The 13,361-nt window shown below is 38.7% G+C and overlaps 1 protein-coding gene across 5 annotated transcripts in view; it reads right to left on the reverse strand.

Moving 5' to 3' along the window:
* Positions 1-13,361, reverse strand: part of GRIN2B (glutamate ionotropic receptor NMDA type subunit 2B) — a 552,939-nt gene that overhangs the window by 12,332 nt on the left and 527,246 nt on the right. For all 5 annotated transcript variants that reach the window (XM_072127541.1, XM_072127539.1, XM_072127540.1 and 2 more), the window contains 3 exons: positions 3,447-3,607; positions 2,237-2,424; positions 894-1,132 (listed from right to left, as the gene is read on the reverse strand). In XM_072127541.1, coding sequence (XP_071983642.1) covers positions 894-1,132; positions 2,237-2,424; positions 3,447-3,607 — 588 coding nt within the window. The remainder of the gene's footprint in view (positions 1-893; positions 1,133-2,236; positions 2,425-3,446; positions 3,608-13,361) is intronic.

Raw genomic sequence — 13,361 nt, forward strand, 5'->3', positions numbered from 1 at the left:
GAGCAGTATTATAATGTATTTTACTTAGTGGCAATATTATAGTAGTTACATTCTTGTTTATCGGAGAAGGTATTGTAGTAGGGTGTATTTTGTGTGTATGCAAGTTAGCATTAAAAAAGAAACTTTATTCCTGTACAGGGAGGCAATATGAGTCTTTCTCTGCGGTGTACATGTTGATTTGGACCATCTATCAACAGTTTGTGTGGAGTTTAATAACTCCATCCACATCACATAGCCACACCTACTTGTTTTGACTCCTCCCAGAGAATGGGACCACTTTTAACATTTTCTCCAGTGCCACTTTAAATTCCCAGTCCACCCCTGGTGGCTGTCCAACACCCAAGACCCCCACTGATCAGCTGTTTGAAGAGATGACAGCATTCTAACAAGTGCTGCAGTTTACTCGCTCCTTACCAAACAAAGTCCAATACATTATGCAGTGGCTGTGCTTGGTACTGCAGCTTGGCCCCATGCTCCTGGACTAAGATGCCACCAAATCATGTGACCAATAGAGGTTATGTCACAAGCCGGGTAAAGTAAACTTTGCTCACCATAATGCTGCTTCTACTTTGGTGGTGGTAGCAGGTGTTAAACCCTTCATCAATTTCTCATGTATTGATGACTTTTCCTAAGTATTTACTATCCAAACAAACCCTTAAAATGTAGTGCTATGACAAAAACACAGATAAGCCTTTGGTTTTGCTGCTTTTGATTACCTACGGTTCTCTAGTAAACCATAGTTGAAGCTTGTGCTGAACATGAGAGCAACCAGACAGAGCTGGCAAGATCCATTTCTCAGGCACTATAGGAAATAATACAAGTGCCACATAACAGTTGTATTTTCAGGATAATCCTTTATGAACATGAGAAGGTCTCATATCTCTAGTACTTACCCTGCTGATAGAAAACACCAGGCCTGGCTTTCCAGAGCAGACTCCCATAAAGCAGTGACGGAACTGCCAGAAAAATAGGTGCTCCATGATGAATGTGATGAGGCTTAGAGCCATAGCCGCGCCCAACATGTAGAAGACTCCAGCCATGTTGTCAATGTCCAGCTGACTACTCATCACCTCATTCTTCTCATTATGACAAATACCAGTTAACCAGAGGGCTTCCAGTTCCTCCATTTCCCCTAAAAAAAAAATCATGTCAAAGGTCTGCTTCAAAGCCACTAATGAGTTGGCATTTTTTCCAAATGTGTGTAACTTTGTGGTTATAACTTTGGAACAGGTGATTTTGGGATAGTTTTCTCGTGACACATTATACTTTGTGTTATTTGAAAAATGTGGGCGATAAGTGTTTTGTTTATTTGTGAAACAAATGGATATTTTTCAAAATTTTGAAAAAGTTCGAAATTAAAAATGGTCTACTTTTCTGACACATAGTCATAACACCAAAATAACTTGATGACTAACATTTACCAAATTTTTGTTCAAAATGCAAAATTATACTTTTGAGCAACCTGCTTAGGTATCAGGTCAAATTGTAAGGCCTAAATAATAGTAAAATCCCAAAAATTACCCATTATAGAATACCCTTTTCAAGGAGGAATCTCTTGCTGGTGTTACAAAAAACGTAAACACAAATTAATAAATGGTCAAGTCGTTAAGGGGTTAAAAATATAATATATACCTAATATTAGCGCGACCCTTACAAAATTTTAAGGGGTTTCTGCAACCAATCACCCTGTTTACATCACAGATAGAATTACTGTAGAATGTCTACAAAACTCTCCAAAAGATCTCAAGGAGTCAAATGTGCCACCTAACTGTTGTCTATGTCAATGTTAGTGCTGTAAAGCAAATCAATAAATTGCTATAAACAAAGCAGAGCAGAAATTTAATTAACATAACGGGCCCCATAATCATGTATAGAAAATTGGAAAAAAAAATACAAAATGGTTTTAATAAATAAATACATAAAAATATTGGGTATGTAATAACTTTAAGGCTAAGTTCATACCACAATGAAGACGTGCCTAAATCTACTTTTATGTTATTTATATTGGCAAAAATAAAGCAGGTTGCAGAGCCAATTCCATTATAAATAATGGTTGCGTAATGGAAAGTAAATCTGCATACAAATCAGTGGAACCTATAGTAAACAGAAGGGATTCCTTGAACTATAAGTTTATGGTGTGCGTAATTCTATGTCATAATGGACAACTCCCGTGGAGGTGTGAACTTAGCCTAAGATTCTTCCTTTACTGCAGTTAATGACTTAAGGATTTCCATACCATCACCAAACAGTTGCAGGATCGCCAGGTCAATCTGTCTTTTCCATCCAGAATCCTTTTGGATAGCAATACCATAACCAGTGGATGCAAAGACTTTGCCACTACCAATAGTCACTAGTTTACAGCCTTCATCCCGTCCTGCCATGTAGTTGAGCACAGCAGCATCATAAATAAAGGCATCCAGTTTACTAAAATATGAGCAGAGGGATAAAAATGGAATTAAGGTTCTTTTACAGAATTACTAGAATGCAATATTTTTTTGCTCAAAGCGTAACTCTGATTTTATAATGATTTTACCAAACTGTCAAATTCTCCCTTTAAAAACATTTTTTATTCTGCAGTCACTTGTCAAATATCTTTATCAGCAGCAGTGAAGTGGGTGTAAACTCACTAGCTACTCTGAAGCTGAGTCAAATTTAGTCTGCCCTCACTTCCCATGATACATTGTGTTCTCTAATTCAGTAATTTAGAAGCAAATCCAGTGAGATTCCTACAGGTAAATCCCCTGAAGACTGCATGTTGTACATACAGGATCTATATAGGGACTAGCCTGGCATCTTTCTTAATATGGAGGAACATGCCGCATGTAATATACAGTAAAAACCAGCAGTGATACAGTTGCATGAAGTGTATAGTCTGTACTGACTGAGAGTTAACTGCTCCTTGCTGTGCAGAAAATTTTCGAATCTATGACACAGCATGTGATACACAGAAACAAGTCCTCCAGAATCACAAAGTAAGATGGAGGGACTAATAGGGAACAGGACAGATCTTTTACTTTCCTATTCTGTGTAAGAGACATCTGTATCCACAGCACTGAACACAATCAGCTCTGATACTCCTCTCAGGTACACACAGAGAGCACTTCCCCAACCTCCTTCCTGTGGGAGCAAGGAGCAGAAACCCTTCCCATCTGTATACATATATCTAACCACTCCATGGAATGATAAGAGGAATCAGCACAGCCAAGTGAGGCAGTAACTGCAGAGCCAGGCTAAACTAAGGAGCTGACTTGAGTCAGCCTGCAACATCCCCCTTCCTCCTCTGTCATTTGGTAAACATCACGCAGAGCAACTCACTACAGTAAATTAGGCAGGAACTTTTCAGAGGCTAGATGTGCCTTACAGGTTATCTTTACAATATGGAGCATTCCCTTTAAATACTGCACCTGGTATATCATCTGCTTCCATCAGATACTAAACATACTTACCCAGTTTTTAAAGAGAGTAGAGCATCTTGCACTGATCGCTGGTTAAATTTTACCATGTAAGTATGCATCTCGAGGTAGTTGTTACGAATATTTCTTTCTGTGCTGCCATTTGGGACAGTGCCAAATCGAAAGGCAGGGGAGAAATCATTGGGTCTTTGAAACTGCAATAAAAAAGGAAAGTTCAGTTACTATGAGTAGCATAAAAATTGATGCAAAGAAGTAGTTTTAATGCACCGCTATGATCCACCTTTCTATCTTACTGACACAATATTGAAATGAAAGGTGTTGGCCCTCAAAGAATAGGATTATAGAAGACGAGTTATCAAACAGCAGTTGTAAATGTCTACTGCTACTCCATTTATCTCTCTAAAACTACTTAACAGAAGTCAAGCATAAAGTAAAATGGAGAAGCAGATTACATGCAAGGTCACAGTTCAAGGTCACAGTGCCCCTTTAAACTGGGAGTTGTGGGATATCCGTTTTTCTGTAGGAGAGACCCCAAGCTATAACACACCTTTAGACCCCCAACACCTCTGCAATATATTTCTGTAATATGAGATTCTGCAGCAGCTATGGTGTGTAATAGTCTTGAAATGACCCTTACCCCAGTTGGTCTTGATAAACCCTTTCTCCAATCAGTGTGCGTCTGATAAATGAGGATACACAAGCCTCATCATATACTCGGCACATGGTGTCCACACCATGGTTTCCATTATCTCATTCCATAATGGATGAGAATAATAGTGATAGTAATAATGGGCGAATAATGGAAGCCTTTCCGCCTACTTCCATTTTTCATAAACTTGCAGACATAGAAAGTTTCCACCTGCTGTTATTTATAACAGAAAAATAATATGCAACAACCGTTATTTTTACTGCTATTAATAAAGTAGGTATGGTGGGAAGGGAACCTTCTGTGTCTGAAAGTTTATGCAAAATGACGGTAAGTGGAGGTCTTTGTTAATCTACTCCATAGTAGAAGAAAATGGAAACCCCTAGGTAAAATTGGAGACCGATGGGATGCCCAAAATCATTATGCAGCCACTGCCAAAATTAACCACTTAACTGGTCACTAAGTTTTTAATAAACTTTGCAAAGTGAATGTAAGAATCTCTGTAATATATCTTATTAGAACAATGTGCTTCTTATTCCCCTTACTATGCTCCTCTCATGATTCCTCAAAATGAAATGACTTCTCCTATGAAATCTTTACTTAATTTTGTTTTGCTAGCAAGATGTACAGAAACTCCCTGAGCTGTCACAAGATACTTAATTACTTAAAGTATTCAGACCGCTTTCAATTTTTCACTCTTTGTTTCATTGCAGCCAATTGTTAGGATCATAAAAAAATGCACACTCTGCACCCGATCCAAAAAAAGTAATGTACATATTTGTGTTAATGTATTAAACAAGAAAAACTGAAATATCACATGGTCATAAGCATTCAGACCCTTTGCTGTGACACTCATGTTTAATTCACATGCTGTCCATGTCCTTCTGATCCTCCTTGAGATGGTTCTACTCCTTCATTGGAGTCCAACTGTGTTTGATTAAACTGATTGAACTTGATAAGAAAAGACACACACCTGTTTATATAAAACCTCATAGCTCACAGTGTCAGAGCACATGAGAATGATGAGGTCTAAGAAACTGCCCAAGGAAATCAGGAACAGAATTGTGGCAAGGCACAGATCTGGTTACAAAAGAATGCCTGCAGCACAGCAGCTTCTATCATCCTCAAATCTTGGGCTGGGCTAAAGGTTCACCTTCCAACAAGACAATGACCCTAAGCACACAGCTAAAATACCAAAGAAGTGAATTCAGAAAAACTCTGTGACAATTCTTGACTGGCCCAGCCAGAGCCCTGACCGAAACCTAATTGAACATATCCTTAGAAACTTGAAAAGGGCTTCCACCAACCTCAGGTAACTGCAGAGGATCTCAGGTAACTGCAGAGGATCTGCCAGAGGGCCGTAGAAACAAAAATTAATTATCCTTGCCTCGCTCCCGTTGTCCAGCACCACTGAGAATCAGTGCCATGACCCTGTTTGTTTACAGAGGTAGGTGCTCCCATCTGACTACTTCCGTTTGCCTGACACAGCATTATATTTAATGCTGTACAGGGGTGCTATGGTGGACGAATGGGAGCAACTGCCTCTGTCAACAGACTGGGACACAGCACTGACGGACATTGGTGCAGGTCAACAGGAGCGATGGAAGAGGTAATAACTATATTTGGTGTTAAACCAACCCCCCCCCCCCCCCTTCCTCCCCAGGGCTGGTTATTTAATTTGTTAAAGCTTCGACAATCCCTTCAATTCACATACAAAAATGATGGATAAATGTATTCATGGAAAAATGCTGCAGATATTATTACAGAAATGCTGGTATTTCTATTAAAATGTATTCATTTTTGTCTTTATATTGTGGATTCCTACTTTCAATGCTATTGTTTCAAATTAGGCTACAGTTATTACATGTATAAATGCATTATTCATTAAAAAAGCCAAACTACAGTTTTCCACCAAAGCATGAAATTCTAGCGAAATTAAATTAGGATTTCATTAAAGATAACATTCCCACAATCCTTTGCTCATGCAGGGGAGAATAATTGGTTCAAAGAGTCTTTTACTGGCAATAAATCTGGTCATTTTCTCTTGTTAATGTATGTGAGGTTGTTAAATGTTAAACTCCATGTTTTATGGTAGATCCAGTCAATTCTTCATCCTTTACAATCAATGTAAGTGTAAAAGATTTCATTTACTGGCTCACACTCCAGTAAGAATCAATATGATATTGTTACTATGCTTGAGGATAAAACTTGTTCATGGGTGATTGATAGTTTGTGATATTTCCATAAGTCGAGACCTATTAAAAAGTCATGATGGAAATCTCCTATGCAAAGCTTATGAATGTATGAGAGATGTGTGGATGCAGTCCATCTTTATGGTACCACTGTGTCTTTGTGTCCATTAGAATTACCCCACTGATCTGTCAATCAAAACAACAATTAAAAAAATAGAATATTTGTTTAACATAAGTAATTGCTACAAAATAAATCGGTGACATTATCATTTAGTCACTGTCATAGTATCTTGTATTAAGTATCTTAGTACTAGTATTTAGTATCTGTCATAGTAAGGAGACATTTTACAGTCAATCAAATATCTATAATAGACTATGGGGGTCATTTACCGTATATACTCGAGTATAAGCCGATCCGAGTATAAGCCTAGACCCCTAATTTCAACACAAAAAACTGGGAATACCTATTGACTCGAGTATAAGCCGAGGGTGGGAAATGCATTGGTTACAGCCTCCCAGTATATAGTCTGCCATCCCCTGTAGCATACAGCCTGCCCAACCCCTGTAGTAGAAAAAAAAAATAACACTGTAATCATCTTTCCGACGTCCCCCATAGGTCCTCTTCTGTCTCAGACCTACGGGTCACGTCAGAAAGGTGAGTTTTGTCTTTATTTTTTTAGTTGACTCGAGTATAAGCCGAGTTATGGTTTTTGAGCACAAATTTTGTGCTGAAAAACTAGGCTTATACTCGAGTATATAAGGTATCTTATCTCTGTTTGTTTTGGCTAGTTTTTGCCTGTCGTTTTTTTTTCACATCTCTTTTTGAGACAGTTACAAATATCGCACAAATGTAATTTCATTCCATTTTCTAATTTTTCCTTAAGTATAATTTTGCGCCAACAAATGTTGCAAATATTAGACCATTTGAAATGATAAATGTCACATCTGGGAAAGAAGATAAATGTGTCCTACTGACAAAAAACTGACAAAAAACATTTCAAAATGTCCCCAAAAAGGAGGAAAAAATTGCTATGCGGCAAAAAATGTTTCAAAAAAGAAAGAAAAAAGATAAAATGACCCCCAATGTTTTGCCAGAAACAAATCAACATTTTTTTCCCTTTGTGATGGTCATGGAAATTTTGAAATTTTGGAAAGTATAGGGACACTTTTGTTTTCTTCCTATCTATAATAGACTCTGGTGACATTTCAGAGTGGATGGAAGTTGAAGGTTTCACCAGAAGCACATGCTGCACCATTCTTTCCATATAAATGATGGATACCAGGATGTCATTTGACAGTTCTGGCATTCTGTTTTTCACTTTACTTTTTGTGTTGATATAATGTAACAGAAGATCAGTGGGGTGTTATTTCTTTTGATGTATTACTTCCTGTACACCAGTTTATTTGGCATGCAAGGCATGAAAAAGTCACAATTTCTGATGCACGCTATTGATATTGTGCCAGGACAAGGAAGTCTTGGCCAGCCAAATGTATTCTAACCTGCGACAGAAAACAGGCTCAGGCTATAGCTGAAAAAATTGAATTCTGGCATGCAAGTAATGTACACAAATTTCTAAGAGGTCAGAACCTCTCAATAATTCTGAGTTGGCAAGAGCTGGCAGTGCTGATTATTAGCAGTCACTGTCTGCCAGTCTCTCCATTGGTTACCCATTGCACAACTCAGTTTATAATATTAACCTTCACAACCCTCTGAACTAATCAACCAATACCATCACACATGAAATATCCGATTCTCACAAGACCTCCTTCTTCAACGCTATTCCCATCCGCTCTTCTCACAACCATCTCCAGGACATCTCAAGCATCCCCCATCCCCCCTAACCTCCCATATTGATTGTAAGCCCCTTACAGGCCGAGCTCTCTTTCTACTTTTTATAGATCTCTGCAGTTTTTGCCTTTTTTACTTTGCGAGTTTAAACCCCTTGTTGAACATACAGCACCATGGAATTAATGTAATAAGTGATAGTAAGAGTTGTCTGTCTCTTGGGTTGTGTTGGTATCTCCTTTTAGAATGAATAGGTGTAAAATTCTCAGAAGAATGATACATGTACAATACACGCTAAAGAATTTTTCCTTCCAATTATATATAAATGTTTTTCAATTATATTAAATTATTCGGTATAATATATTTGTTGGTTTGAATTTGTTCCCAACTATAGGCGCTTTAGTATATTCCTTGTTAGTTTTTTCCTCTGTATCAATACTTTAGGATTATAGATATATTTCATTGTTAGTATATCATTCATATATATGGCACAAGATGGCATAAACTAAATATTACATAATTCCCTATAATGATTCAATTGTGATCAATTGTAGGGCATGGCTGCATTTTGCTACCATTTTTAAATGTTTCAGGTAGCATATTTAGAACGATTTACAGGATTCACAGTTTACTTATTACACGTTTGTAGAGAGACTGGGCCTAATGCGTTCATTGTAGGTACCATTATACCACACTATGAAATCCTTGTCTGGATTGTCACTTTGTTTCACATAAAATCTGGATCTTTTCCAAAAGCTTTTTATGTGGCGCTTGATAGCAGAGCTGAGCCATGAGATCGATTTCTCTTTTGCAGCGTCTTTAATACGACATCATACCCGACTCCTTTTAGTGCAAAAAAAACCCCGTTTCTTTCATAAATCTAAGTGACGGACACTGATGTCAGAGGTTATTTCCAATACATAAAGCTCCTGGCCTTACCAATATGTAACAGAATAAAAAGAATATGCATCGGGGGAGCCAATATTTGTTCAGCCGCAATGCTGAATGCAGGGCCATTACAGAAGGAGCTGCTTAAACCTCTAGTCTAAGGTCATTGCCATAGAGCAAACTGGGAATTTTCCTGCGCCTGCTCGAGACTGATTAGTAGTTTAGAGATGTGCTTCAGATGAAGGCTTTGGAGAGAACGATTGTTAAGCGCTTGGAAGTACAATTTACATAATGAAGTAGCTAAAAGCATCTGTTGATTGGCCAGAATAAAGCTGTGATTCTGACTGGCTACAATTAAAGTGACATGCTGACTCGGAGCCTTTACTGCATTGCATCATGGGAAAATTGTGCACCAAGGCTTCTTAAAATTTTCTTACGTGCCTCTCCTAGTAAGGATAAAACCAGTGCCGAGTATGTTCTGGAATAATGACATGCTACACGACTGTGGGGATAAGCCCATAGAAGTACATAGGGACGGGTGCTAACCGCTGAAATGAGGTCTGCAGCCGCAGAGAAAACCAAGCACCTTGGGGGCGGACACAGGCAGCATCCCTAGAAATCCATGAACTCATCATAGAGAATGCATTCTGTAACTAATATGATCAATATTGCCTGATTATTGGGTAGTCATGTTTACAGTTTTGAAACAAATACTTAAACTGTATATTTTCTTGGGCAGGTCAGGCACGACTTATTTTTCAAGTAAAGTGGATGTGGTGAATTTTTTATAAGCAACATTTTTAGGGAAAGTTCTTTGCAAAGCTTAGTGGGCTGTAGTTACCAACTTCTACCTTATATGTGGTTTGATGTGACTGCACTATATTCTTTATACGGTCCCATGCACAAGTCTGCAGAAGTGGTCGTGAGCCGAAAGCCTACTGGACATGGAGGATGCGAGCACAGCTCACCCCTCCCCTCCATATAGTGAAGTTGAATGGTTCGGTAAAACAAAAGTGTGCTCACCTCACCCAGCCAGAATGCAATGCATGTTTATGGCAGCTGTGAGCTAGCTGCTGTTTTTGCGGCTGGATCACGGTTGCCATCTTGCGAACGTGTGCATGAGGCCTTAACCATGCAACATTTTGAAAAAATTTGGTGCAGTCGACAATTCATTGTATAAAGCCTCTGCGTGCAAAAAAATGACTAGGCCATGTAAGAAGTGACCGCTTCCTAAAACACAGATGTGATACCTCTTAAATACTAGTTCCACACAATGAAAGGGTCCGCGGATCGCACTTTCATCTGATTTTTGAAGTTGTCAGGATTTGCGCCGCTGTGATAGGTATTTAACTGGGGATTGTGTTGCAATCGATCGGATTGTGGTGCAGGCTTTCATGTGACACAAATTGGGGGGTGGGCCGCCGGACGATCCGACTGATTCGGACTGAGCGCGAGATTTAAGATTCAAATTGTGGCGCAAAACAATGCATTTACATACAACAGGAAGAAGAAGGTGAACTCTGGCGGACCTGAGCGGGAAAGTGACACATGCAGGATATCAGGCGCACGATCTTAGTGAAACGCGCCAAAGTGCCTGATCGTCGGACACTCCGTACCTTGTGAACTCCAGTGGCCGGGTAAGTAAATGTGCCCCAATGTGTAATGTAAATGGGTCAGCCAGCATAGAAACACGGGGGACTAGGTTGCTATTTTGTACAATAGCAAATTATGCATAAAAAGACCAAAATGTATATTTACTGTATATATAATATTTAAATGTTTTGAACCCTTTAGTAATCAGGCTATTTTAGATGTCTTAACAATTTTGTTATATTTTATTATTGTACTAGTGAGAACTAGTTTTTTGTGAGATAATTAAATTTTTTCAGTGATGGAACATTTGGGGAACAATAGCATATTCACATTTACTATTTATGGAACAATGGGGAAAACAGCAAATCCGTTACTGTTTAATGCATTGTAATTTTTTCCCCTGCTGACAGGTTCCCTTTCATATGGAATCTGTCACTGGGAAAAATGATTGCAATCTGAAATCAGCAATTGATAGAGCAGGAGGAGCTGAGCAGATTTATGTGTAGCTTTATGGTAACAGATTCAGTATAATTTGTATTTGAGTGATTTAGATCATTGGTTTTTTCTACTCATCTAGTCGTGAAGTTGGTTGGATCACTGTTATGACTATACATACAGAGTCAGCTACAAATTACTGATAGGAGTAGCCATAGGGGATGGACCCAAGCACAGAGCTCTAAATGAATAAATTGCAATTTATAGATATAGGCTGCTCAGCTCTTCTTGCTCTCTAACACCCTCCCTAGAAATTACATACATTTTTTATGGAAGCTTTTTCCCCTTTAATCAGGAAAATTTGACATTCTATGATTTAAAAAAAATGTTTTAAAAAACATTTCAATTTTTTCCAGCCTCCAATTTTTGGGCAGATCTAAAAGTTGAAATAAGGGTGACACACGGCCTGTTTTTACAGCCATATAGCTCAGATTCAGGAAAATCTGAATCATGAGGGATTCCCCAGGTTACGAGTTTTATAAATCATATATTGTTTTTGTTGAAAAGAGTCCGGAATACAGCACAGCAGCTTTACACTCAACCGTTCTCATCCCAACCTTCCCTGCACTAGAGGATGCAACTACAGAAGATGACTATGAAGGAAATATGTGTGAACTAAGGCGTAGCAAGCAAGCACAAAAATATAGAGTTCCCAGGTTGTCACATCTGAGTACGTGGGGAAACACTGGCCTAAATAAGCGTTTGACAATATTTTCCAGCCTAACTATGTGGCATCCACGTTTCCAGCGATGAGCTGATAAGCCTGGAGATGCTCTGATCTGTCAGGAAGGATTTGGATCTGGCAGAACACTCCGTCTCGGCTGCGTTGAGTCAGAAGGTCTCATCAGGTCGTGTCTGTCCACATCTCTTCTTGGGGCTGAGGGATGAGTCAGGTTTCATAGGAGCCTTTTTAGGAAGCCCAGTATCCTGCATCGTTCACGCTTTGTCACTTCCAGTTCCCTTGGCACAGAGTTTGACGGCCATCCAAAGATTTTCTGCCTTTACCCTTTGGGAATTTTTACCTTCTCTAGAGTTTATTTTAGATGCAGTGAGAAATCACCAAAGCATGCATTTGTGCATTAAGAAATTAAAAATGATGGCAACATTTCAAGGATTTACCATGGCTTTATAATGACAGAATAAAGCCGCCGTCACAAAGCTTAAGCCCAAGTGATTGCTTTGTTACTTCTCTATTATCTGGAATACAAAAGGCACTTTTCAGCAGCTTAACATTGTAGATTTCTTTCAGCATACCCAGCTTCCTATTTTACTGTGAACTATATCCTTGATAGCGGACTGAGAAGTAAGGAACATTCTTTATTTAATTCCTCCAAAATGTTTACTTCTGATTTCCAGAAAAACATACTTAAAGCATATGATGATTTTTACCAAACTTTGCCGGAATCAATAGACCGCTATGTGTACATGAGAAGTAATACAGTTTCTTGAAAGTATGTGGCAGGATGTAACACTTATTTTCCTCAAGCTCTGTATCTCTGTAATTTCTAGTTTGCAGTCTGCTGTGCCTCACTTCTCATATTTTGACCCCATGGAGAGTTTTTGTCCACCTAGTTAGCAAGATGGAATTCATCAGAGATGAATGAGTGAAAAGCAGATAAGGAATCCAAAGCATTAATTTGTACTACTTATTTATGTGATGTGGCCATAGCCATTGTTGTATTTAAAACCTACACTGCCCTTGCCATGCCTTTTATATGTCCCAATTATCATTATTACCCAATTTCTTGGTAACAATTCCTAAAGACTATGTAGCGCTATCCCCCGTTCCTGTACAATTTGACCCTCTTTGTCCCAATTCACTATACCGTAGACTGGTAGAATCAGGGCCGATCCCGAGGGAAAAAAGTATATAGATTGTCCTGGCACATGCCTCCAGTATAAAGGTAACCCAGAACATGCCCCTAGTATTTAGGTAGCCCAGCTATTGCCCCCAGTATATAGGTAGCCCAGCACATAAACCTAGTATATAGGTAACCCAGCATTGGCCCCCAGTATATAGGTAGCCCAGCACATATACCTAGTATATAGGTAGCTCAGCACAATGGCAACAGTATGTAGGTAGCCCAGTACGGGCCCCCAGTATAAATGTAGCCCAGCACGTGCCCCCATTATAAAGGTAGTCCAGTACATGCTGACAGTATAAAGGTTGCATCAATTGTGTTGATGCAAAATGATTTTTTTCTATATGACACATTAGAAGTACTAAATATAAAATAACATGTTGGTATCATAGTGCAACTGTATACATTTTTAGTGGCTCATTAAAATCTATTTTCTTAATTCAGAATTAAAAAGTATATATGGTATTGTGTATAATAAAGATAACT

Source organism: Engystomops pustulosus, chromosome 10 (genome assembly GCF_040894005.1).
Source record: "Engystomops pustulosus chromosome 10, aEngPut4.maternal, whole genome shotgun sequence".
NCBI classification, from domain to species: Eukaryota; Metazoa; Chordata; class Amphibia; order Anura; family Leptodactylidae; genus Engystomops; species Engystomops pustulosus.